This window comes from Colius striatus, chromosome 5 (genome assembly GCF_028858725.1).
Source record: "Colius striatus isolate bColStr4 chromosome 5, bColStr4.1.hap1, whole genome shotgun sequence".
Lineage (NCBI taxonomy): Eukaryota > Metazoa > Chordata > Aves > Coliiformes > Coliidae > Colius > Colius striatus.
Genome location: NC_084763.1, coordinates 3,383,491 through 3,409,117, shown reverse-complemented (window position 1 = coordinate 3,409,117; position 25,627 = coordinate 3,383,491). Strand labels below are relative to the sequence as shown.

At 47.4% G+C, this 25,627-nt stretch overlaps 1 protein-coding gene across 4 annotated transcripts in view; it reads right to left on the bottom strand.

Moving 5' to 3' along the window:
• The window catches only part of EGFR (epidermal growth factor receptor), a 153,963-nt gene that overhangs the window by 41,819 nt on the left and 86,517 nt on the right, over window positions 1-25,627 (bottom strand). For all 4 annotated transcript variants that reach the window (XM_061997505.1, XM_061997506.1, XM_061997508.1 and 1 more), the window contains exons 2-5: window positions 6,002-6,153; window positions 4,940-5,126; window positions 3,442-3,576; window positions 1,285-1,353 (exon numbers count right to left, since the gene is read on the bottom strand). In XM_061997505.1, coding sequence (XP_061853489.1) covers window positions 1,285-1,353; window positions 3,442-3,576; window positions 4,940-5,126; window positions 6,002-6,153 — 543 coding nt within the window. The remainder of the gene's footprint in view (window positions 1-1,284; window positions 1,354-3,441; window positions 3,577-4,939; window positions 5,127-6,001; window positions 6,154-25,627) is intronic.

The following is a 25,627-nucleotide window of genomic DNA, read 5'->3' as shown; positions in this document are numbered from 1 at the left end:
CGTATGTCTGCAGAGGAGAGCCAGAACCTGCAAATGGTTTTGTTTTACACACTCCTGAAGTCAGTGAGAGTTTAGAAGCTTGTGAGGCTGAGACCTGAGGCTTTGGAAGCCCTGGGATAGCTGTGTGGCCTCAGCTGTGGGGACCAGCCTGGGAGGGGCTTTGTGTACACAGCCACTGTCCAAAAGCAGAGTGGAATGAAAAAAACATCAAGCTTCCACTAAACGAAGAGAGAGAAGCTGTACTTTCCTCTTTCCTTAAGCTCCAGAACCCGCACAGATTTGGCCTGATACTTGCAAGCAAGAAACTCCAGGCTAAGTGATTATTTGCAATGAGAACCCAAAGACAGGGTGTTGCTTTCAGTTGCATCGTGACTAGACCAGCGGCCTTTCCACTGAAAGGGACAGTGCCATTTCCCTACTTACCACAGAACAGGGAAATAAGGAAGTGGCAAAACAAATGGTTTTCCTCCTCAGCCTTCACTTCAGGAAAAAGCAAGCCTCACAAAGCCTCAAGCACTTCTAAATGAATGCTCCTGTCACTCTGTTAACATCGGGGGCAAGCATCCTGCTGGCAAAACGTTAGTAAAGCCAAACCGAACCACCTCACAGTGCCAAACACCTCCACAGTCACAAAGAAACGGCTATGCATGTTCTGAGCCTTCCAAAGGGCTTCAGAGTACAGCATGCAGTGTGACTCCCCACAGGAAAGGGCCATCTTCTGTGTTTGCTAAAGGAACCTACAGGGATGCCAAGCAGAGGAATGAAAGCTGGCAAAAATGGGGTTACGTCGTTGTTTCTAATAGGAGAAATTAATCCAGAGCATTATTAACTGGCCTGTAGAATGGCTCTGCAGGAACACAAACAATTCACCAGGCAGCTACTGCCTTCTCTCTTATATGGTAAAATATTTTAAAGAGTAAATGTTCTCAAGTGCAGATGAGAGAAGTCGAGGGCGACAGGCAAAAGCTTTCACCGTGGGAGGCAGCTGCAGCCTTTTGCCTCTGGAGGAACAGCACATCTGCACAAAAACCCACACTTGAGCCCAACCAGCCCGAGGTCTCCCCTCCAGAGAAGGGGCTGCCCGGGGGAGTGGGTGCAGCCATGCCCCTGCCCCTGCTCTCCCGCAGGGTGGGAAGCGGCCGTGGGCTTCACGGAGCCCCGGCACGGCAGCATGCAGGGAAGGACAAGGGTGAAGCACTGATTTGCGCCCCACAGGTTAGGTTTTCAGTAGATGGAGTTATGTCAGAGCACACAAGCTGTTTCTTCATTCATTTGCAGGCTTACATGTCTGGCAGTTCTGCTCCCCAGGGCCCCAGCAGTGGTCTTCTGTGCAGTTGGGGTGGCATTTGGGACCTAAGGCACGAGAGCAGAGTATTACATTCTGTGAACACAGGCAGTGGCAACACCGACATCCCACGAGTCACGGAGAACAAGGCCTTGAGAGGGCTGGGAGGGAAGAGAAGCACCTACACACCAGTGCTCAGAAATCTGGAGAGCAGGCCCTTAAACCCGTATTCCTTTGTTCCTGTCTGTTTTCCTACGTGCAGTTCTCCACACCTTGGAGGGAGTGCAGAGCCAGCCAGCCCAGCTTACGAAACAGGCACGTTTTTTCCCAGGAACGGGGATCTCAGCTGGTGCCCAGCCGGCCCTTCTGCGTGCCACGGCCTGTGCCAGCTGCTCCCTACGGGCCACATGCAAATCAGCCTTTCTGAAGCACCTCAGCTGCTAGAAAAACTAACCCAACCGGATTGGCAACAGCCAGCTACTCCAGCCACGGGGCAACGCTGCTCCTCTGCTTCGTGCCTTCCTCCTGCCTCTGCAAAAACACTCCTGGGGCAGGACTGGGTGCAGACAGAGGCGGCAGGATGGAGGGACACCCTGCCTGACCTTCAAGGGTCAGTGCCACGCTCCTTCCTATCCCTCTCTCCTTATCACAGGATCATAGAATGGTAGGGGTTGGAAGGGACCTTTAAAGATCATCCAGTCCAACCCCCCTGCAGAAGCAGGGTCACCTAGATCAGGTCACACAGGAACGTGTCCAGGTGGGTCTTGAAGCCCTCCAAGGAAGGAGCCTCCACACCGTCCCTGGGCAGCTTGGGCCAGGGCTCCCTCACCTCAACAGTGACATAGTTTCTCCTTATGTTTAAATGGAACTCTTTGTGTTCCAGCTTCATCCCATCACCCCTTGTCCTGTTGCTGGATACCATCGAAAAAAGTGCTCCCCTAACCTCCTGCCACCCACCATTTAGATACTTGTAACTACTACTGAGATCCCCCCCTCAAGTCTCCTCTTCTCCTGGTAAACAGCCCCAGATCCTGCAGCCTTTCCTCATAAGCTTTGTAAGAAGCAAACTCCCAGAGAAACAACTGACTTCAGCTTAGGGGATCGTTATGAAATCCATAAATGGCTGTTTACACAGATCAATCTGGAATTCACTACATTTCCCAGGCATTTCCTACGAGAGCAATTCTCCCTGCTAGCAACACACGTGATCCTCCCTCCTCCCACCAAATAGCTGAACAAACACCAGTAATCCGAGAGTCCATTGATTGGGGGGGGACCAAGTAACACTCTGATTTTTGTATCTTTCTGTGCAGTTGACAAGTTCAAGGTTAACATTTCTGTGGCCTTCAGAGCCAAACTCCTCCGCTGCTTTGTACCGTTTGCAACCCCTGGCCTGTGCTAAGGCTCCACAGAAAAAACACGTCAACACACAAGTTGGCTTCGAGCTCTCGGGCAGTTATGCAAGAAGAAGATAATGAAAATATGTTTTTTTCCAGCAATTTACACAGTGCCAGAAATGAAATGCTCAGAAATGGAAATGAAACTCCCCTCTCTGTGCACTGACTGGGGATTTTACATGAGTCTCGTGAGGCTGAAGGAGCAGCTTGAGCCGGCTCAAAGCACGTGAGCTACACAAGCTTTCAAACAGATGCTCCCCTCCCTGCTGATTGGATTGATCTGCTGGTTTGCCAGTTATTCTGCAAGGACAAATTGTGAAGCCCAAAGCACTGGAGTTTTATGGCACTCAGCTTGGGCCTTAACCCTAAAAGAGCTTCAAGTCCCACAGTACTTCCAGGAGGATATCCACATGGGCTTCCTAGACCCTGGCTTTGTATTAAACAGAAGGTTGCTGGAAAGCAAATGAGTGCACATTATTCTGAGCTGCCTTTGAAGAAACCCTGTTGCAGCAGGGTACTGTCTGAAACCAAGAGAAGCTTTCCTGAAAGCTTCCCTGAGCTACGAGTTAAGGACCTAATGGCCACGAGAAATCACACCTTAGGCCAGTGGGGAAGAAATGAAAGTGCTTCCCTTGGAGCAAGGTTTGGTGGCCATGCATGCAGGAGGCAGTGGGCATGGAACCTGTTGTGCATGAGATGGGGTGTTTGTTCTCTCTGAAATGGGGGAGCATGCAGCACTTTTGGCAAGTTAATACTCACAAGAGGACAAGTTGCTTGCAAACTCCAGCACCGTTAGAGGCTTCTTGCTTGTGTCAATGATGTCATTCCAGAGAACAGTGTCCATGTTGCACAGTTTGGGGTTGTTGCTGATTTTAACACCTCCATTGAGAATTTCTGCCAAGAAAAATGACCTGGTTAAACGGAGCAAACTGCCAGAGACCTCCCTCTCTGATCTAAAGAAGTGGAAACAAGCCACACAGCTCTTTGTCGTGGTCATGCTGTGCTGACGGGAAGGACAATCCACACAGCACCATAACTCCCATTGGCACAACTAACACCACTGGGGTCTGGAGGGTTGGTGGCTGTTGGATGCCACCAAGATGCCACTACGTGTGGCTTTTGGCCTGGTGGCAGCCCCAGAGGCCACTGCAGTCAGCAGAGATGGCACTGGCTGCTGGTATGTGCAGCTGGAGACCAGGGCACTCACACACCAGCAGCTCCCAGTGGGACTTAAAGGCAATGCTGACATGTGGATGCTGCTTTGCCATTTGGGGGGATGCAAATAAATCTCACCACACAGATAACTCTTTGGATTTTCTGGGTCTTCCTGCAACAGCAAATTATGGGCTTTACTCATCTTTTGAAGAAACCAAGTAGGAGAGTGGAAAGCTACCTTCAAATCCTTGTTTTTGAAGCAGGGTTTCATAGAATTGTCTTCGTTAGAGAAGACCATTGGGCCCAACCTCTCCCCTCACCCTGCCCAGCCCACCACTCACCCCTGGCCCTCAGCACCTCAGCTCCATGGCTTTGGGATCCCTCCAGGGCTGGGCACTCCCCCAGCTCCCTGGGCAGCCTGGCTCAGGGGCTGACAACCCTCTCAGGGAAAAACCTCTTCCTAACATCTGATTTAATCCTCCTCTGAAGAAACTTGAGGCTGTTTCCTCATGACTTATCACTTGTTAGTTGGGAGTAGAAACAAATGCTCACCTCACTCCAGCCTCCTTTCAGGGAGCTGCAGAGAGTGCTGCTGTCTCCCCTCAGGCTCCTCTTCTCCAGGCTCAGAACCCCCATTCCCTCAGCCCCTCCCCAGCCCCTTGTGCTCCAGCCCCTTCCCCAGCTCTGTGCCCGGCTCTGGCCACGCTGCAGCCCCTCAGTGTCCCTCTGGCAATGAGCAGCCCAACAGTGAGCACAGCCCTGGAGCTGCAGCCTCACCAGGACTCAGCACAGGGGCACAGTCACTGCTCTGCTCCTGCTGCCACACCAGTCCTGATCCAGGCCAGGATGCCCTTGGTCTCCTTGCCCACCTGGGCACGCTGCTGGCTCACTGTTCAGCTGCTGTCACCAACTCACGCAGGCTCTTTCCCTGCAGCAGCTTTCCAGCCCCTCTGCCCCAGCCTGGAGCAGTGCCTGGGGTTGGTGTGGCCCAAGTGCAGGACCTGGACCTTGCCTTTATTAAACCTCACCCCATTGCCCTCGGCCCAGTGATGCAGTTGGAGTTTGCTTTAGAGGTGCTTCCCACCTCTCGCCCTCATCTCACCTGAGAGGCGCTTCATTGGCAGCTCCCGGAGCCCCTGAGTTTTGTTCATGTGGTAGTTGGACAAAACAGCCAAGGCATAGGAGTTGTCATACAGCACATTGCCTCGGATGATCTGCAGGTTTTCCAGGGGAATGACATCCACCATGTTGAGCGCGATGAGCACGTAGCCTGCAACCTCCTGGATTGTCTGTGAGAGCAACAGAGGAAAGCAGCTGCTTAATCCACAGCACTCTTCCACTCTGGACAGAGCTGCTTTCCTCCTCCTACAGCTGCCACTCACTCTCTTTCAACCACTTCATCTCATTTAGAAATACATACGCTTGAGAAAAAGGGACTCTGTGGAAAGTTTTGTTGTCTAAGCAGGTATGAACTGACCCTCAGAGGAGCTGCCAGGGTCCAGCTTACTCCAATTCACACCTCTCTCAAGTACTAGTTACAGGACAGCAAGACAGGTGAACAACTGTCCCTGGATGCAGGCTAATTCCTGCCTCATGCTGCAAAATGGGTGCATTTCTATCTCCTGCAAAAAACAGCCTCAGTGAAAACCTCTCAGACTGACACTTCAGGTATTTTTACATTCTGTGAAGAGCACCAGTGATTGTCCAGGGGACTCAGAATGTTCCTGGGGACACTGAGCTCCATGGTCAAGTAGTGCTCAGGAAAGAAAAGTGGCAACACCATCATTCTGGTAACCCATAGGTCTGACACATTTCTGATGTCCTTGCTTCCCTCCCTCCCCCCTTCTTTGTTCCCTGAGGAGGAAAGCTCACAAAAAGGGATTACTGCTTCAAATCCAGAGGAGCTGTTTATTTAAATCTACCATACAAGAGCTCTTGATACTAGACATACACATGTCAAAAGGGGCTTTTTCTCCCCTTCTGGCAACTGAGCACATCAAAACCAATGCATGTAGATCACCTTCTTTAAAAAACACAACCAAGTGCAGCACTATTGCCTCTGCCAGCTTTGGTATCACACAGGATGTTATAGGTAGCTTTTGCACGTTAAAAATGCAGTAAGATTCCTTGAGCAGGGAAAGCCACAATGGCCAAAACCACCGACCTTCAGGAAAGAGAGGTCACGGTTGTGCTCCACGTATGTGATCTCCAGGTTGCTCAGCACCACCTCACAGTTGTTGTACATCCTCTGCAGGCTGGTGAAATGGTCTTCCACATGTCCCAGCTGGGTCAGCTTGTTATTTGTCCCTTGACAAACTGTGGAAGAAAGACAAAAGCTCCATGAAGCAAAGCAAGGATAAGTACAGGGTCAAGGTTTGCTGCCCACCCATCCTTAGGAGCCTAAGTGAAGAATCAGCACAGACTTGTAAGAAACAAGCTGTCGATACCATGCCACCAAACACTTCTAGAAGTGGTACCCTGCCAGGCATCTCTGCTTGGTACCACTGAAAGTGCAGTGATTTCTCACAGGACCCATTTACAGTCGTTTGGGTGGGTGTTGGGTCTCTTTGGAAGCCACAAACCCACTGTACTGCCGAGACTGCACATGCAAAGGTGTGATGGAAAAATCAGCCTCTGCTTGAAATTCTACAGCTTGGCTGGACCAAACCTAGAGGAACTGCCAAAAGTTATCACCACCATACTCAATTGTAGTTAAAGAGCACAAGGTAAACTACTTTCAAGAAAAAAACCCACCACACACAAGCCCCAGAAACTCTGCACTCATCTAGTCACTCCATGGCCCATGTAACTAACACATCTGTGTTATGCCACTACAGAGGAAAGGAGACAGATACAGAAGGCAATGTGACAAAAGACCTCACAACACCTTCCAGGTGGAAAGCTTCAGTCCAAGTTTGCCCTTCAGTGGGAGCTAAAGGATGACTTCATCTCATGGTTGCTGTAATACAACCCAAGCCTGACCTCGTAGCTTTCCATAAGACACTGAAAGAGTTGTGTTACTTTTAGCTCAGAGAAAAAAGTGAAACGGGTTTTTGTAGGGTCACAATTCCTCGAAGCACCAGCCACAAGCTGATGTGTGCTACAAAGCAAATAACAAAGGCTTTGGGGAAAGCTGGCAGTAAGTTTTGTAGCTAGTACCATGAGGATCTCTCCCAAACACCCAATCTTTTGTTAGCAGGAAAAATAACTTGATAGGTAGTGATAAAGACAAACTTATCAGTCACCACAATCATTTGCTCAACATGTGTTAATTACTAATTAACACATTACTAATTGAGACTCAGGTGTAGAGAATGACCCCTTCTACAAATGCTTTGAATTAAGCAGGGTTTTCTGCTGTTTGCACTTAAAATCTGCCTTTGCCACCTTCTGTTTCAAGCATGGAGACTACAAATTAACAGCCAGAAGCACAGCAGAGGTCTTGTTCTGGGGAGTGGTCACACTTTGAGGCAGAAAGTTAGAAACATGCCCTGGAAAAGCATGTTATTACTTGGGACAGGGGGAAGGGGCCTGGCACTGATGGGACAGGGCAAAGGGTCCTCTCAGAGGCTGTCAGCAATTTTAAGCAACGCTCTGCTCCAACCAAGAGGAAAGACAGTAATAAGAGGTTCAAAACCCCAGCTTTGGGCATCTGAGATGTGATCTTTACAATGGTGTGACTTTGGAATGCCCTCAAATGCCACGCAGGAGCAGGCCACTTTAGACAGCTCACAGAAACAGACACACACAAGCCAGGCTTCAGGGTCTACAAGCAGTCTGATGTTACCAGCAAAGCTCTGCCCTGGCTCCCTTGAGGTGGGACAAGAGCTGGAGCTCTGGATTTGGCTCAGCTGTCCTGAGAAATACAGACTTTTCCACTGCTCATTAGGTCAGGGCTGAAGCAGCAGAAGGAGGGCATGGCTACTCTTCAGTTTCTCCCACTCACACTCTCATGGGGCTACTCAGTGAACCATGCCAAAGAGTTGATCCAAGCTACAAATAATGCAGAACAATACATAAATGAATGGACAGAGGGTATTTTTAGCCCAGGAAAGCGTGTCAGTTTGGTTAACTGTGGTGCTCCATGAAGTGCTGCACTGGAAACTGCTCTGAGGATGGCAACAGGGCAGGAGCAAGTAACCACAAGAAGGAGCTCAGCAGCTTGTGAAGCTGCAGATAGAAACCCAGAAACTGAGCACTGAAGAAGCTTCAGGGTGGTCCTCCAGGACCTGCTTTCTTCCCTTGTTCTGTGAGTAGATGGATAGCACTTTGATGGCTCTCTACCAAAGGTGTCTTAAGCCACATGCAAAACTACTTGTCCCCTCCCTCATGCTCAGCACATCCTCTATGCAGTAAACAGTAGATGTTAGCTAAGGTCCAGAGCAAAAGAAAATGGGTTGCTTGCATTAAGACCTCTGCAGCATATGGTTAGCATCACTCAGGAGCTGTCCCCCTCATGCACCACGTTTTGTTTACTCAGAGATAAAAGGCCAAACCCTTGTTTGCTGCAAAGAGCTCTAAGTACATCCATAATGTGCAGCTTTTACTAAATGAGAACCTGGGTCATAAGCAGCATGTGCTGAGCAAATAACCCCCCAATCTAACAAAACAAGCTAAACCCCTTGCAGCAGAACTACTGAATCCAGACAGAGGTGCAAACAACTTTCCAAGTGGAATGTCTGGAAAGAGAAGGAAACGGCCTGCTGGCACGTGATGAACAATACCATGCCTGCCATTTCTTTGCTGATGACACCTGTGTTCTGAGCAGAGGCATGTTATAATTATCACTGCTGCAGTGTGAATGCTGTTCTGGCCAGAGGCAGGACAGGCAATGAGATGCTGGCCTCACTCCACAGAGCTGTAAGTGGGACATGCATGCCTGAGCAAATGGTATATGATTTAACCTCTATTGAGCTTCAACTATTTGCCCTCCAATGCGACCTGAGATCTAGGTGGACCTGCTTTAGCAGGAGGGTTGGACTAGATGATCTCTAGAGGTCCCTCCCAAACCCTACCATTCTGTGATTCTGTGACAGATTCTACTGTCACTACATTGGTTACAGACCAGCAACCACCCACATTCAGGAGTCAGTGGTGAGGTGCTGCTAGGGGCTGTGGTAGTGTACACTGATGTACGTCTCAGGTGGACACTCACACTTGGCTGCAGCACATTTTAGCCATAAAGGAAACTAAAATAAAACACAGAAGTTTCCAGATGAAAATTCAGGGTGAGAATGTCCCTGAGCAGTAGAAAAGCAGAGATGCAGAATAGAACTTCTAGAGAGATGAAAGCTTTGCTTTTCTCTCTGATGTTAACATACTAAAAAACACAGCCTGCAAAGTTTGGACACAGAGAGAATGTCCCAGGAGGATGGGACCCATTGGAAGCCCAGCCACTGCCCCTGTCATGGGGAGGCAACCCAAAACATCTGCACAGGCTCATCACCTCAAAGCATTTTCTTTCACAGAATCCCAGCATAGTGGGGGCTGGAAGAGCCCTGTAGAGCTCCTCCAGTCCAACCCCCTGCTAAATCTGGTTCCCCTGGCTCAGGGGGCACAGGAACGTGTCCAGGTGGGGTTGGAAACCTCCCGAGAAGGAGCCTCCACAGCCTCCCTGGGCAGCCTGGGCCAGGGCTCCCTCACCTCAGCACCAAAGGAGTTTTTCCTTATGTTTGAGTGGGACTTTTTGTGTTCCAGATTGTGCCCATTACCCCTTGTCCTGTCACTAGGCACCACAGAAAAAAGTTTCATCCTCATCCTCTCTATATCCACCCTTTAAGTAAAACTTGTCAGTGATGATGAGGTCCCTCCTCAGCCTTCTCCAGGCTGAACAGCCCCAAGTCCTGCAGCCTTTCCTGACAAGAAAGATGTTCCAGTCCCCTCAGCATCTTTGCAGCCCTCTATGTGATACACTGTGCCTGCCACATACGCTGCACTTCCTAGGAGCCAAAGCCACACTCATCTCAAATCAGTTACAGTACTGCCTCAACAGCCAGCCTGAAAAAATGGCAGGTATTGCTGAAACGAGCCAAAATGTCAGCTGCTGTGTAAGACAGCAGCAAGCAAAATGCTGTGCTCATAGATGCAAACTCGCTGAGGTTTAAGACTTAGGAAAAGTGAGAAGTGCAAGCTTGGCTGCCTTGGATACTAAAACCCTCTCTCTGTCCCTGTACATGCTTGCCCCCCTTCTTGGTCTCAAATCCCACCTTAAAAGAGTATTTCTAGGTGATGCAAGCAGGTTCACCCTCTGAAACCCTCTGCTCCTTGGCCCTTTTTTATCTCACGCAGCCCAAAGACGTGGAGTGAAACCAAAGCATTTCCTAACCAAAGCATTTCCTAAGTGGCATTTTCCACAGGTGATGAAAGGAAGACAGAATGTGTCCAGCCAGCTGTAAGGCTAAGCGACTGTACTCTCCCAGATCCATACAGGCTCAGATTAAACAAAGTGGTCCCTGCAGCAATTACCCTGATACAAGCCAAATCCATTTTCATCTCTCCTCCAGAAAATCTCCCATTACCAAAGCCCCAATCCTGTCACGCATATTTGTCCCAGACTTGAGAGAAACCCCTGAGAGTGCTTTGAAACCACATTATCAATGATCCCCAAATCATCAGCTGTTCCTGGCCACGCTTAGCCTCTGTTAGTCTCCCTGCAGCTCTGACAGACACATCAAAACAGCAACTTGCAAAGGCAATTTGAGAGACACATGGGTCCATTTCCAGGCTTCACATCTAACAGAACTCTACCTGCCCTGGCACAATAAATTTATATACATCTTCTGCATGTTTTCCAGCCATTATTGACAGAAGGGCAAAACCTACAGTCAAGAGATATTTGTTAATCTGCCTCCCTCCTTACTTATTGGAAATCATTTAACTTTTGAGGGATTTTAGGTATTTCATGGAAGAGCAGCAACATCCTGGGTGACTTGGTCCAGAGACAAAGCTTTCTCTGAAGGCCAGGGCAAATAATGGCACTCGGTGTCCCACCATCAGTGCTGCCTACAACCAATCCACCTTAACTGGAGCAAGGTGGTATGAAACCTTTCAAGCAAAGTGGAATTGTTTTGTTAGAAATACCATTTGCTATGTGGCAATCACATCTTCCCAAAACCCTGCCCCTTACACCCCCTCAGAAACGAAATGAAAGACCCTTTCTGTCATTCGAGCACAAATCTGTACATCAGCTTGAAGGGCAGGTGCTGTGTATCCCTTTGGTTCTTTTTAACTGACCTCAGAGCATTCCCTTATCAAACAGATCCATACAACCTCCTATGGAAAGCAGAATTAATACTGTCAAACGATGGCAAGGGTGGCATTTGGACCTACAAGGAAGGACAAGAGCGGACAGGACAGTTGTCATCATGACTAATCTGATTTCTGACAGAGAAAGAACCATACCCTAAAGACAACAGGGTAGGAAACCTCAGGGGCTGTAAAGTGACATTCTATGTGATTAACTGTTTAAACAGAACCACATTCACCAGTTCCTCACCACCAGAGAGATGGGATGGAGGAATTTTGGTCTTGGTGGGTTTGAGTGTGCTTTACACACCGAGGAAGAAATTCAAGAGGAGGGGAAAGTCCACGTGGCACAAAAGGAAAGCCAAATCTGCTGTGATGCACTGCAGGAAGGCAAGAACAGGAAAGGAAAAGCCAGAAAACAGGTGAGGAGTCCAAACAGTGCTCAGATGAGGGCAGATGTTTTCTCCTGACAGCAGAGGTTGCAAACCTATAGGACGCCAAACAGAGTCCAGGTCCAGCTTAACAACGGCAGCGTTTTGGCAATGCTGCGGCACAAAGTGACTGGGTTTGCTCATATTCAACTACTTTAATTTAAAGCAATGTGAAAGACAGCCCTGGGTGGCTGTGCTAAGCCCCTGCTCAAGCAGTGTGGTTCTGAGTGAGGCAGTTACTGAGATGAATTCCAACTTCCAGGCACACTAGGAACAAAACAGTGACAGGGCTCTTAAAATACTTGAGATGGAAACTGTACTTGCAGAAGTGACCCAAAGCTAATGCCACAGTGGAGAAAAAGCTTATGCCTTAAGGGAAAGCTTTCCCCTGATAGTTTCTTATTTCTATTTACTTGATGAAAACAGCTTTTCCAGCTAAATCTAATTTAAAGTTTCCCTTGCTCTGCTTAGGAGTGGAGACTTGCCCCGTGACAGCAAGAGGCACGTCCTGATGGCAAGGGACGGAGGCAGCATGACTGCGGGCAAGTGCCTCCACCTGAGATGAAAAACACCCATACCCAAACCAACCTGCTCCTGAATAAAGACCTTTCCAAAGCCAGACTATCTATTGGCAACAAGGGATTCAGCCTTATTAACCCCCTGGGGTGCTTTTTTTCCCCCCTCCCCTCCCCAATACAGTAATATTTCAATTTTTCTTCTCTTGTTCCCAGTATTTAATTCAGGATGTATCTTCATTAATCCTCCAGATTAAGGCCAGGCTGGGATGTGCTGAAATCAACCCCTTCTACTGACTTCAACACAAACTGGGTGGGGGGATTAAATTCTTCTCTTGCTGATGCCAAGGCAAATTTGGAGCAAGGACAGGGTGGGCTAAGCCCAGGGTCTGAGCTTTCCCCTCTGAGTGCTTTAGGATGCAGTTCTGGGAAGGATACAGGTTATTTTTCTCAGCAGAATTTCAAAGAAATGGGAACAGGCAGCTCGCCATTTTCTAAGGTTTGGGAAGAGGCTGATTTCTCAGGGTGAATAATAACAGGGAATTTTTTGGAGGGGGTGTTTTTAGAGGGATACTGAAAGACAGCTCGGGCTGAGATCACTTTTCTTCACACGGCTTTGCCAGCGGTCTGTAAGAAGAGATCAAATCACTGCTGAGAATGCCTGCAGATGACACAAACATTGCCAGGGTTCTAAATAACAGAGAGGGACAGATGACCTGCATGGGCTGGTTTGTATAATTTAGGTAAACAAGCCCTCTGAACAACATTGTTTGAACTACAGCCAAAGGCAAGGACTTACATCAAAGACAGCAGAATCGCACACTGGTAGGGGTTGGAAGGGACAGTACTGGACAGAACACAGAGTGCTGGGATGCCATCAGCCTGGGAAGGACTTGAGGGTAGAAAGAAGTGACCAGTGCATCATTTGGTACAACAGAAAACCCCAGCTGCTGGGTGCACTGGTGGGACAGGAGGCAGGAGCTGGCATTGCCTGCTCCCATGGCACCAAGGTGCTGTGCTTGGGCTCCAGCCCTCCTCTAAGCTTTGTTACAGCCAATATCCCTGCCCCGTGGCCAATGGCTACTGCATTATGTCTTTGCTTTGAGTTTTTCAGGCTATTTACTGAGTGATGGCTGAAAAGCCAAGCTCCCCACCATGTCCTCACCAGCAGCTGGGGTGCTGCTGGAAAGGAAAGCGAGAGCTTGCGTGGGGCTTTCTCTGTTGAGCTGCTGCTCAAGGTTAATGGTCAGGTCTATCACAAGTGCAGTCAGCGATGGACTCAAATGATGAGCTGTTCCTATGATTTATTACTGAGGAAAACCCCAGAATAAGGAAAACTCCTCTCTATCTACTGCTGTGCAAACTTAGGCCCAGATATATACACAAATGATAACAGCTTATAAAGTTTAAACACACCACTTAATAAATCTCGTAGAGAAAACCACACAGGCACCTTCCCCCGCTTTTTAGCCATCTTTACAGAAACTCAGGCCACACTGACTGTGTTCCTCGAAGTCAACACCGACTGTGAGCTGCCTCTCCCTAGGAATTTCTCCATGTGGCCCTGACAAAGCAGGGTGATGAGCTTGGCCCTAACAAATGTGTCCGGAGTAGGGTGATGAGTTCACACCGCAGCCTGTCCCTTCCAGTCTAACAGATCCCTGCGTCCAGTGGAGCAGCTGAAGGTGGATGCTCTAAGGTGCAAAATGTGGTTGCTCAAATACCAGCTGCACCAGGCTGCCCAGGGAGGCTGTGGAGGCTCCTTCCTTGGAGGTCTTCAAGACCATGTGGATGCATTCTTGTGTGACGTGATCTAGGTGGGACCTGCTTCTGCAGGGGGGTTGGACTGGATGAGCTCTAAAGGTCCCTTCCAACCCCCACCATTCTGTGATTCTATGATCCCAGCAATATACAGCATAGAGCAACATCACTCAGTGCTACAGAGGGGAGAGAGACTTTGGAAACTGCTCTGGGGCAGGAGAAGAGTCATCACACAGCCCCATGCATGCCAGGTTCAGGCCCTGGGAAGCAGCACCCACAGTGCATTTGGCATCACCGTGGAGCTGCAAGTGATACAAAAAGCCTGCACAGGGCATAGGAACAAGTGGCTGAGAGGCTTCTGGCAATGGGCATGGCTCACCCAGCCTCTACTCTGGTGAGGCAGCGTGGCAGGGGGGTGGCACCTCAGCATCTGCACCCAGATGTTTGGGAAAACACGTGGATGATGACAGATGCGTGATCCTGTGCTCTGTGGTATAGTGTTTGCTCCGGCAGCATCTCCGGAGCAGCGGGGCTTTGGAGCACAGCAGAAAGAAACTGAAGAGGTGTGCCCATGAAAATGTGGGACATTATGGCAAGACATTGCTGCTCGGGTGGAAAATATGACTCTGAAAGTACGTCATGTAGATGCTCATGTGCCAAAAAGCCGTGCCAATGAAGAACAATGGAATAACCAACAGGTAGATAAAGCTGCTAAAATTGAACTAGCTCAGGTAGATCTAGACTGGGAGCGTAAAGGTGAGCTATTTATAGCTCGATGGGCCCATGAAACATCAGGACATCTGGGAAGAGATGCAACATATAGATGGGCTCGTGATCGAGGGGTGGACTTGACCATGGAAGCCATCACACAGGTCACCCATGAATGTGAAACGTGTGCCGCAATCAAGCGAGCCACACGAATCAAGTCTCCCTGGAACAGAGGCCGATGGCTGGGTTTTCAGTATGGTGAGGCCTGGCAAATTGACTATGTTGGACCACTACCACGAACACATCAAGGCAAGCGGTATATACTCACCATGGTGGAAGCAACTACTGGTTGGTTGGAAACATACTCTGTCAACCACGCCACTGCCCGAAATACTGTCTTGGGTCTTGAAAGGCAAGTTTTGTGGCGACACGGCACTCCAGAAAGAATTGAATCAGATAATGGAACTCATTTTCGAAATAATCTCATAAACTCCTGGGCAAAGAAACATGGCATTGAGTGGATATACCACATCCCCTATCACCCACAAGCCTCTGGAAAGATTGAGAGATATAATGGGTTACTAAAGACCATGTTGAGAGCACTGGGCAATGGGGCATGGAAGCAGTGGGATAAAAATTTAGCAGAAGCCACTTGGCTGGTCAATAGCAGAGGTTCAACTAACCGTCCTGGTCCTGCCCAAACAAAACCACTACATACTGTGGGAGGAGATAAGGTCCCCGTAGTGCACCCAGGGAAATGGCTGGGGAAGGCAGTATGGGTTGCACCTCCCATGGGAAAAGGCAAACCCATTCGTGGGATTGTCTTTGCTCAAGGGCCTGGCTGTACTTGGTGGGTGATGAGAAAGGATGGGGAAACTCGATGTGTACCTCAAGGAGACTTAACCTTGGGGGAAAAATAACCTGTTATGTGAGTTATCTGTTGTAGATGAACTTTGAAAGAAAAACCGAACAAGTGGACAAACCAAGCCGGTGCTGGTGCCCAACACTGAACATACTGTTTCCCCTGGATATTCATCTTGATGGATGAGACAGAAGTTATGACCTGCTCCAGTGAACATCTACAGAGGATGAAAGATATAAGAATGTTGTTTGTTTGTTTGATGCAAGATGCAAGAGGGAATACAAGAATGATGTTTGTCTGTTGAAGAGTGGGGGTACTGGTTAATGAGAGTATATAAGAATGTATATGGATTGTTAAGATGGTTTGTCTGAGCATGACATAAATGGTATGGAATAAGGGGTGGAGACTGTAGTGGGTCTGGGACGGTAGTGATTTTCCACAGCAGCTCCTGCAGTGCTGTGCTTACTGTTGATATCAATATTATGACTACCGCTTGCACAACATCGGGGCTGTCCCTCCAGCATTCCTTCCCCCACCTTCACCAATAGCTGTGAGTGGGCATGATCTTGGGAGGGACTATGGCCAGGACAGCTGACCCAGGCTGACCAAGGAGATATTCCATACCATATGACGTCAGCTCAGGAATATAAACTGGGGGAAAGGAGCAGGAAGGGGAGGCGAGATTCATTTCTGGCCTTCCCAAAGCAACCGCTACGCGTACTGAAGGCCTGCTTCTCGGGAGGTGGCCGGACATCGCTGCTGATGGGAAGTAGAGAGTAACAGCTTATCTGCTTCTGCTTTGCTTCCCGCGCGCGCGGCTTTGCTGCTTATTTACTTATTAAACTGCTTTTATCTCAACCCACGAGATTCCCATCTTATTTTCTCCCCTTCCCTGGCTTGCTTCTCGGGAGGTGGGGGGTAAAGCGGTGTGGTGGGCACCTGGCATCCAGCCAGGCTCAAACTACCACAGGGACCCAGCTCCGGGCCACATCAGCACCAAATTGTTTAAACTTGTTTCAAAATTCAATCAGTTTGAGAAATGAGTTAAAAGCATTAAACTGTGAACTTTTTACCACGTGGGGTTTCTTACGACACCGCATTTGCCTATTTTCATTTGTGCCTCCCAATGAAAAGAAATCACGTGCTTTTCTTCACTTATATTAAACCAAGTCATGGCCAAATAAGCTGCTGGTGCTTATACATGTTACTTCTGAATCCTTTGAGGTGTAAATTCTACGTGAGCGCTCACACACCGACTCAAAAAGGGCAAGAGAAACCACTTACATCTGATTCCAATTAGAAGACTAAAAGCTTGCTCTTACAAGTGCAACATACTCTCTTTTTTTAACCAATAAATATATATATACACTATATAGATGTAGCTCTCCCAGATGACTAGACCCTAGGGACTGTAACATTTGGAGAACTACTGAAAATACAACAGCAACTGCACAAGTTTCGTTAACTGCCTTGAACTACATGAGCCCACCTCCACAATAACCCCACTCATCCCTCTGCATGCTTCTGCCTACTGAAGTCAGAGAGTCACAGAACAGTTTGGGTTGGAAAGGACCTTCAAGATCATCTTGTTCCAACCCCCTGCCATGGGCAGAGACATCTGCCATCAGGCCAGGTTGCTCCAAGCCTCATTCAACCTTCCTTGAACACTTCCAGGGATGGGGCAGCCACGAGCTCTGTGGGCAACCTGTGCCATGGCCTCACCATCCTCACAGGGAAGAACTTTCTAGCATCTCACGTAAATCTACTCTCTTTCAGTTTGAAGCCATCACCCCTCGTCTCATCCCTTGTAAGAGGATGACACATCAAGCCCCTGGACCCACACAAGTTCCAGCTTCCTATGGATCCAAGTTGAAAAGCCACAGAAAGAAGGATCTCTGCTCCAGGATTCCTCAGGAAACATCTTGTCTCCTAGGAAAGAGATGGCTTTCTGGACTGAGGTGAAAACAACACAAAAACTGCAGACAAGAACTAAGATAAACAATATTTACTGCTTCCAACAAGAAAGGTACTGTCAAGTTATCTGGACTAATGTAGCAGACGCCCTGTCTGACTACAAAGAACAAGCAGAAGCCGATAAAGAGCTTTAAAAGCCTGTCTCCAGCTACTCCACATTCATGGGAATGAATGCCACAGTTAACACTTACATTAGGGCTTCCAGCTGAAATGTGGATATTTGCACATGCTGACAAGGAAGCAAGTTACCACAGGCTTTGAAAAGCCTCCAATCACATTGAAGTTTGAAAGGAATTGCTGAAGAGCCTATTAAATGTAAATGAGCTCTGGGTTACTTTCTGATCTTCGTTTAAGCCCTGACTAAAATTCAGTGGAAAGGCTGCTATTGAAACCAATGGGATCTGAACCAAGCTCATATTTCACTTCATTTAACTGTGTGAAATTCAGTAAATGAGGTAAATAGACTTTCTAACGCCCTTTTTTTTTCTTTCCTGGAAGGAGAAGGAGTACAATTACGTGTTGAAAGCACGGCTAAAAAGCCACAAAGTGATTTAACAGCACCTGGGTAAGTTTTGAAGATGGAGACCAATTTATCTTCAAAAGTCTGGGAAGAAAAAAACCCATGGAATTGAGTCGTTGGTACTATAAATGTTGCATGTTACAGCAAGTGGGCTGCTTTTAGAGTTGGTCTTAGCTAGCAACAGGGAACCTCAGCTACATTTAATGCCAGAGTTTAATTCTGTGAAGAGATGTAAACGAGTCTGAACATTTTAAAAGGTACTTGAAATGCATCGTTATGGTACCTTACATGCTGTTTGAGCTCTGAAAAAGTTGTGCACAGTCAACTCCTGCCATGCAACCTGAGCTGGAAGGCAGGCAGCCTTCCTTCACACTCCTTCTTCAGCAAAGCAACTGCTCTCTGGCTGAGTACCCAGCCCAGAAATCCTGCAGTCTGAACCTCAGAAATACACTGTTATGACAGACAAGCCTCTGCTAACACTCTCAGACTTGTATCATCACAGCCAATTCACAGAGAGCCCAGAAAGTGAGATGACGGGGTTTATCTTGTGCATTGGTTACAGAAGAGGCCCTGGGCACAGCTTTTATTTATCTCTGACTTTGCCAAAAAGCCCTTCTAAGCAATGAGGCAGGGAAAACACCACATAGCTTTCTCAAACACAAACTCCCCTACATGTAAATCCAGCAGACAACGTGCAGATAAGGATGAAAAAAAACCCCAACCTTTACATAAACATCACAAAGCTGCTTTAAGGCATTCTACTCCTTGCAGAAAAAGCTGCCAGAGAGAAACTGCTCCCTCGGTTCAGCAAAGGGAGAACCAAACGTCCACTTGTATACAAAAAGCTGATAAATTAGTTACAAAGCTGAGCTCCAGCACAGCATCTGAGTCTGTTATCGGTAGCAGTCGCTTGGACTGTGCTTAATCTTTGCCAAAGATGGTTTGGGGTAGGGGGGGGGAAGGAAACTTTTTGCTAGTGCAGCCAAATGCACGTAGAGACATGAAAGTCTGACTGTGGAACTGATCTCATTCATTCCTGCTCCTGTCCCTTTGGCTCTGCAATGTTTCTTCTGCACAAGATTGCACTGGAGTGCTTTGGCAGCCACAGGAGTTTTGGGTTTTTTTGCAGTTTGCTATGTTTGAGGGGTTTTATTTCCACTTTCTGACAAGAGGTAATCATTTTTGCTCTTTTCCTGCATTACAGCATTTTGGAAACTCGCTGCTGCACGCAAGTTTGGGTCTCTGTGCCATGGAGCAATTGCGGGAGCGGGAAGCGGGTGTGTGAGTCCTGCTGCACACCCATCCTTCCCCACGTGCACTGATGGCTTTTAGTCCCATCCTCCACAAAGCACAGAGTGGGTTTTTTGTTTTCTACAAGAAAGCAGAGGGGATCAGAGCTGGGAACACCTCAGTGTGAGCTCCAGCACCATGGTTATTAGTGCTACGGGGCATCACGGCAGCGTTTTGGATGACCCCTGCACACTGAGTACGCTCTCATCACTCCAACTCTGCCTCCCACCTTCCAAAGCACACCTGCACTGCCTAAGGAACCCAGGGCACTTTGTGTCCCTAGCATTTAGAATCACAGAATGGCAGGGTTGGAAGGGATTTTTAGAGCTCATCCAGTCCAACTCCCCTACCAAAGCAGGTCCCACCTAGATCAGGTCACACAGGAATGTGTCCAGGTGCATCTTGAAGACATCTCGAGAAGGAGCCTCCCCACCCTCCCTGGGCAGCCTGTGCCAGGGCTCCCTCACCTCAACACTGAAACAGTTTTTCCTTATGTTTAAATGGAAGTCTTTGTGTTCCAGCTTCATCCCATCACCCCTTGCCCTGTCACCAGACACTACAGAAAAAAGTGCTGCCCCAACCTCCTGACACCCACCCTTGAGACATTTGTCACTATTAATGAGATCCTCCCTCAGTCTCCTCCTATTTCCTTTGCCTTCATTTTTTCTTTGCCACTAGAGGTTTCTTTAGGAGAACTAAAAGCCCATTCTATATATTTCTGGTGTGTGTATATGTTTTCTCTATATATTTCTGGTACCCACGTGAAGGTGTCATGTTTTTCTCTTGCCTGCTTCTTACACAGAAATTCAAAGCAAGAAAGAAGTGGTGGAATAGCAAGCTGGGAAAATATTAAAGGCAAGCAATGTTAAGATTTGGGACTCACCATTCTAAGAATTTTCATTCCTGAGCCTTGAAGCTTTGAAGGGCTTTTACAGAGTACTAAAACTATCAGGGAAAAACCACGATGCAAAGCAGGCACTTGGAAACCTCTGCTGAATGTATAAAAATAATCACCAAAAAAAAAGAAATGACAACTTTCCATAGCATGACATTCACTTCAGAAGGATCTGGCTTTGGCCACTACACCCCAGAAAGTTTCCAAAGTTGCAAAACAGTTGCCTTGTGAGCAAATACACGCGTCAGACGGCCGACTCTCCCACTCCATCCAAGCTCAGCCCTGTGTTAAGTAACTTTTGATAAGCCTTAGTGAAACCAGAGCCACCTTATCTGGGAAAAACGACACCTAGCACGTGTTTAAAGTCTGTGTGACTGCCTTTGATGCATTTGCTGGCCTCTCATCCTCATCTGTTGCTCCACAGAGGAGCTGTGGCAGCTCTTGTGAGCCCAGTAAACCGCCGAGCTGCAGGCGATGAAACACCACCAGCTCCAGAAAACAGCTGCCTTCAGGAACTTTCTGAAGGAACTTTCTGGAGGAATGAGAGCACCTATTTTGCATCCCCAAACCAAATGACTGTGTTGGTATCAGTGCTGCATGAAGGCACACACTCCAAAATGACTTCACTTCGTGGCACTGGGCTGTTGGTACCTTCAAGCGGTCTCCTCGTTATTAAGCGGAAAGGAACACAGCCATAAAGATAATACTGGTTAAAGGAAAAAACAAAAGAAAGATGGGCTTAGGAGAGACAGAAACCAGCTGCTGCTAGATGCATTATATCCTCACTCAGCTTACAAGCTCCCAAAAGGTTTTGGTACAGGAGTAGAGAAAACCCCTGGGAAAACGGAGCTTGTGATCTGAATATGTTACACAGCTACGGGATGTCTCTGCTGTCACCAGGTTTGCTTTTATGAGGCAGCCTCTGATGGAAGGGGTTTGCATTTAGCTCTTAGATCTCATAACAAAAATTACCGAGTGCTTTCAGAGCTCTGCAAAAAGAAGCTTCCATTAAAAGTCTCAGAAGAGTTGATGGAAAGTTTCTGCTCCGCTCTACTGAACTCTCCCAACAAATGGCAACGCAGTTTATCCTTGTGGGGAAAAGCCCTGTCAGTATGCATCTGTTCCAGAGAATGTGATACTAGCACGACACAGGAAAGAAAAAGAGGGTCCAGTAGTAACTCTAATGTGGCTTTTAGGGCATTGCTCTTCTCTCTACACACTGGAGCTTATAGTTCCAAGGAGGAGTCCTGCAACTGATACACTGCAGGGCACTGGGACACAACAAAATACTTGGAAGCTCACCTTCTTGGGGGGAATTCAACCTACCCAGACCTCACAAGCAGCAAACTCATTTTTACCTGCTCTTAAGAATGCATGTCTTCAAGCGTGCACAATTGCCTGCTCTTCCTTTTCCATCAGCAAGGTGAGAGGCGTTTTACGCTTCAGGAGTAAAAAACTCGTGAGGTGTAAAATCTGCGTTGGCCTAGATCAGTCACCATGCACAGGTGATGCCCTTGAGACCCTGATGGGCAATACTGCTGCTTCTGAAACTTCTGCTTTAAATGCCTTAGTCCATTCTCTTTGGGTTTAAGTTCATTTTTAGATCCAGACTTGGCTCTAGGTCATCCAACCTTACACCACAGAGCTGGAAGGCGCTTTCGTGATGGAAAGCTTTTCAATCATGGTCAGGATATCTAAACTTATGGAGAGGCAACAAGGTTTCAAAAGCAGGAAATATGCACATCTCTTAGATGGAGCACTGGAAGCATTTTTTTTGCCTGTATTTCAGCAGAGGGATGCTATTAAGACTCTGGTTATTACTGCAAAAGTGGATTATCTCGCTCATTCCAAGGCACCACTTAAAGTGCTTCTTCACCAATGATTTCCAACCTGTGCTCTGCATCTCCCTGGGAGTCCTTGGACTATTTTCATGCCCATGAAAGCTAAATAATGAAAAGCAGGTTTATGCTCACTAGACAGATGTCTGTACCCCACCTCTCTTAGAAATACTGTAGGTGCCTGCATATTGAGCAATGGTGGAAACCACTGGTATGCATAACGCCATTCTAAATGTACTGCCAATACTCTCAAAGCAACTGCTTCTGCTGCCTTCCCCCCATGGCATTGCACACAGACATATATATATATATATATATGCATTTACTTTTGTTTTTTTAAAAAATATGTATTTTCTTTCTACACATACATAAAGAAATGAGTGGCCTCTTAAAGCCACTGTAAATCCACCTGAAGTACTTAAAAGTGAGAGTAAAACCTAGAACTCTCATTTCACAGACAAAGAGAATGCACATGCCTAATTATGACTAAAAACAGAAAAGTGAACGTGGGGAATAAACAACCTAGTTGCCAGAACACCAGGTCTGCTCCATTTCAGCATCAAAAGCTCCCAGCACATGGCCACGGAGCTGTCATTGCCTCACCGCAACAGCGCCACTCCCACCGCCGTACCTCTGCTCCCATCGAGTTGGGTTGGCCAGACAGAAAGCACATTTTAGTGTCCAAAAGATATTGTTACAGACTCTACCTTAGCTAGACAGTGCTAAATGCATTTCAATACATCCCATTTTAATACATCTCTTGATCAGGGAGAACGAGGAGCAGACTGCAGAGGCAAAGTGACTAGTTTGCAGCAGTGGAAAACACTAATAGGGTGCACAAGCTAATTACACCTTCTTGAGATGATCTAGATCTATGTATTTATTTTTTCTGAAGGACTACAGCTCTTAAAAGGGGGAAGAAGCTTCTGTCTCACCCTAACAACCCAGTGACAAAAAGGAAATGGTGCAGTAGCTGTTTCCTACCCCTGCCTCCCATTCCCAACACGGAACTTCAACGTCCCGCCTCACATAAAGGAGCTGACATCTTCAGAATCCACAAAACCTTGCTTGATCCCAGCACAAACAACCCAGGGCAACCCACAGCCTTGGAGGGGTCTTTTAGGGGAGCAGACAGTCTTGGGTGGTGATGCACAGCCCCCTTAACAAACCCTCCCGACCACACATGCGCTCACACGGGTCTCACCACCCAGCCGCTGCCATTTATCCTGCATGTCATCAGCTTTAATTTATACAGAGCAATTAAAAAGTTCCAGATCAGATGCATAAACGCCCTTCCAACTGTATATTGAAAAACCCAACGTTGCAGACACAGAAAGAACAAAAGCCTGGGTGCATTTTACAGCCACCTATGGTACCACCACACATGCTGTCTCCGTTCCTGCAGGAGGGTACCACTGCGACACTCAGAGGCTGGAACTATTTCCTTGCTGTGACAGGAGAAGCTTCTTTCCTTGCTCACCCATTGCTTGCAGGAAAAGGAGGAGGAAAATTACAGGGTGGTTTTTTTACATTCCCCTATGACAAATGCCCGAGTCAGTGCAATCATTGTTCCTTAACACTGGTATGTAACAGTGTGTGTCCCTAAATGAAAGCAGTCAGCAGATTTATCAATGACTTAAAAATGTACTTTATCCTCTATGGCACAATAGTGTGACTCAAAACAAAGCTTGCATTCCTTCAGCCAGTGTTTGCTCCTCCTGTCTTGATTAAGGAAAAAGAAAAGGGGTGTATTTTTGTGTGTGTTTGGTTGTTTTTTTTGTTGAGGAAAGCACAGGATTCTCTTTTAGTTCTGTTATGACATGAGATATTTACTACTGAACACATGCTGCAAATATATGACACAGCAATAAAGACAATTTAATAGCCTGGGAATCTCTTGCTCAAGAGGGCTAAGAGGTCAAAAGTTACAGTGTAAGCTTATGATATGGCTTTGACACATAACATATGCTTTCTGAGTGCCTCCTAATTGCAGGAAATGTTCCAGTTTCGCAAGCTCACAAATATTCCCGAGCACTTCTGTGGTATTTCTCAAAGTGATTCACTCCCATGGGATTTCAAAAGAAAAAAATCAACTCTTCCTCTGAGCACCTTCCAGGAGCACAGTGTGCCTTAATGAATGTGTACTTTCAGTGGTCAGGGACAGCTAGCGAGGCATTTCCCCCCCTGGAAGGGCCAAAGGGATGGTAACAGTGATGTAATTCTGTGATGCCACAGGCAAAGCATTACAGCTGGAGGAAGAGAACCCTCATCTCCAAACAAATACAAGTCCACTGTACTGCACAATCCCAGCAGCTGTGTGTGAGTAGGGCTCAACCCCAGCTCCTGCATGGGCAGAAGCCCCAGCTTTGGGCACAAAGGGAGCCACAGACACAGCTGCTTTCAAAGGACCCGTCCACAAGAGCTGTTGCCAGACCCTTTGCAAGGGGGAGAGAGGAGCAAACCCAGAGAACTATTAATCCCTTCTGCATTGGATACCGTGGCCATTTTTGGCAGAAAGCTAAAGATTTCAATAGAGACACAACACAAATCTTACTTCACTGCTGAAGCTGAGTGTGGTCTCGAAGGCAAAGGTTCTATAGCCGTGTGGCTGTCTTCATTCCTTGCAATCATGGGGACCTCACTGAATTCCACAGGCATGTAGGATCATGACTGCCTGATGACAGATTAAATTGCTTGGTTTTTAAATAAAATATTCATCCCTCCTCCTAAACTCTATATTAATAGGAGCTTGACCCGGGTACGCCGTGACTGAGGAGTGATGGGAAAACTGGAGATGATACTTTTCTCTCAGTGAGGGCTTCAGCTTGTGAAACTGCATCAAGATTTACTCTCCTACAGACTCTCTCTTTTACTGTACTCATTTTGTGTGTGTGGAGTTAACCTCTGATTCATTTCCTTCGTAATCGATGCGGCTGTCTGGCGTTCACACCCCTTGCAGAGAAATAAGGAAGGTTGGTCTTTTAAACCCAAGTTAATTTTTACAGGCAGATATGATTAAAAAAAAACCCCAACCCAATCATATCTGTGTCACTGAGACTCTCTATTAGCTGTACATGATAAATTACCTGCCTGCAATGCCTCGGAAAATCCTCAGTGCTGCCTCCCATACACCTTGTTTGTAAAGCTCTGTTTACTTACCTGTCCCTGTTTGGCTAACTATTAACCACAATTAACCTGATGTGGCTTTGGGCTTTTTATTTTTCCAAACAAAACAAATATTTATCAGAAAACCAAAACTTAACTCAATAAGCCAACTGCAAATGTTGGCTCAGGGAAGGTCAGGGAGGTCAGGGGAGTAATAAGGCTCTACTGCCACGTGAAGTAGTTTGTTGGTTATTGCTGGTTGCAAATTAGAGGGAGATAAGTAGAAGATCAGAACTGTAATTTTCTGTTTGTTATTGGCTTTCTTAAAAAGTACCATTTGCATGGTGGTACACAATCCACTTCCATGTTTCAGAGGGGGGAAAGAAAAAGCTGTTTCCAAGAGTGATTGCCGGAAACATTTTAAAACCCACTGCAGCACTACTCACCCTTTTTGGTTTCTTTCCTTCCTCTTGGCTGCTTGTGAGGGGCAAGCAACAAAATCTCCCTGGAGCACAACGAATGTCACACCCTACCAACAACTTCAGTGTCCTTTACAATCCTCAGCCTGGCAATTCCTCTTGCTCCAAAACAGGGGACAGCCTCTGTCCCCTCTGCAGCATCCCTGGGACAGATCCACAGGGCTACA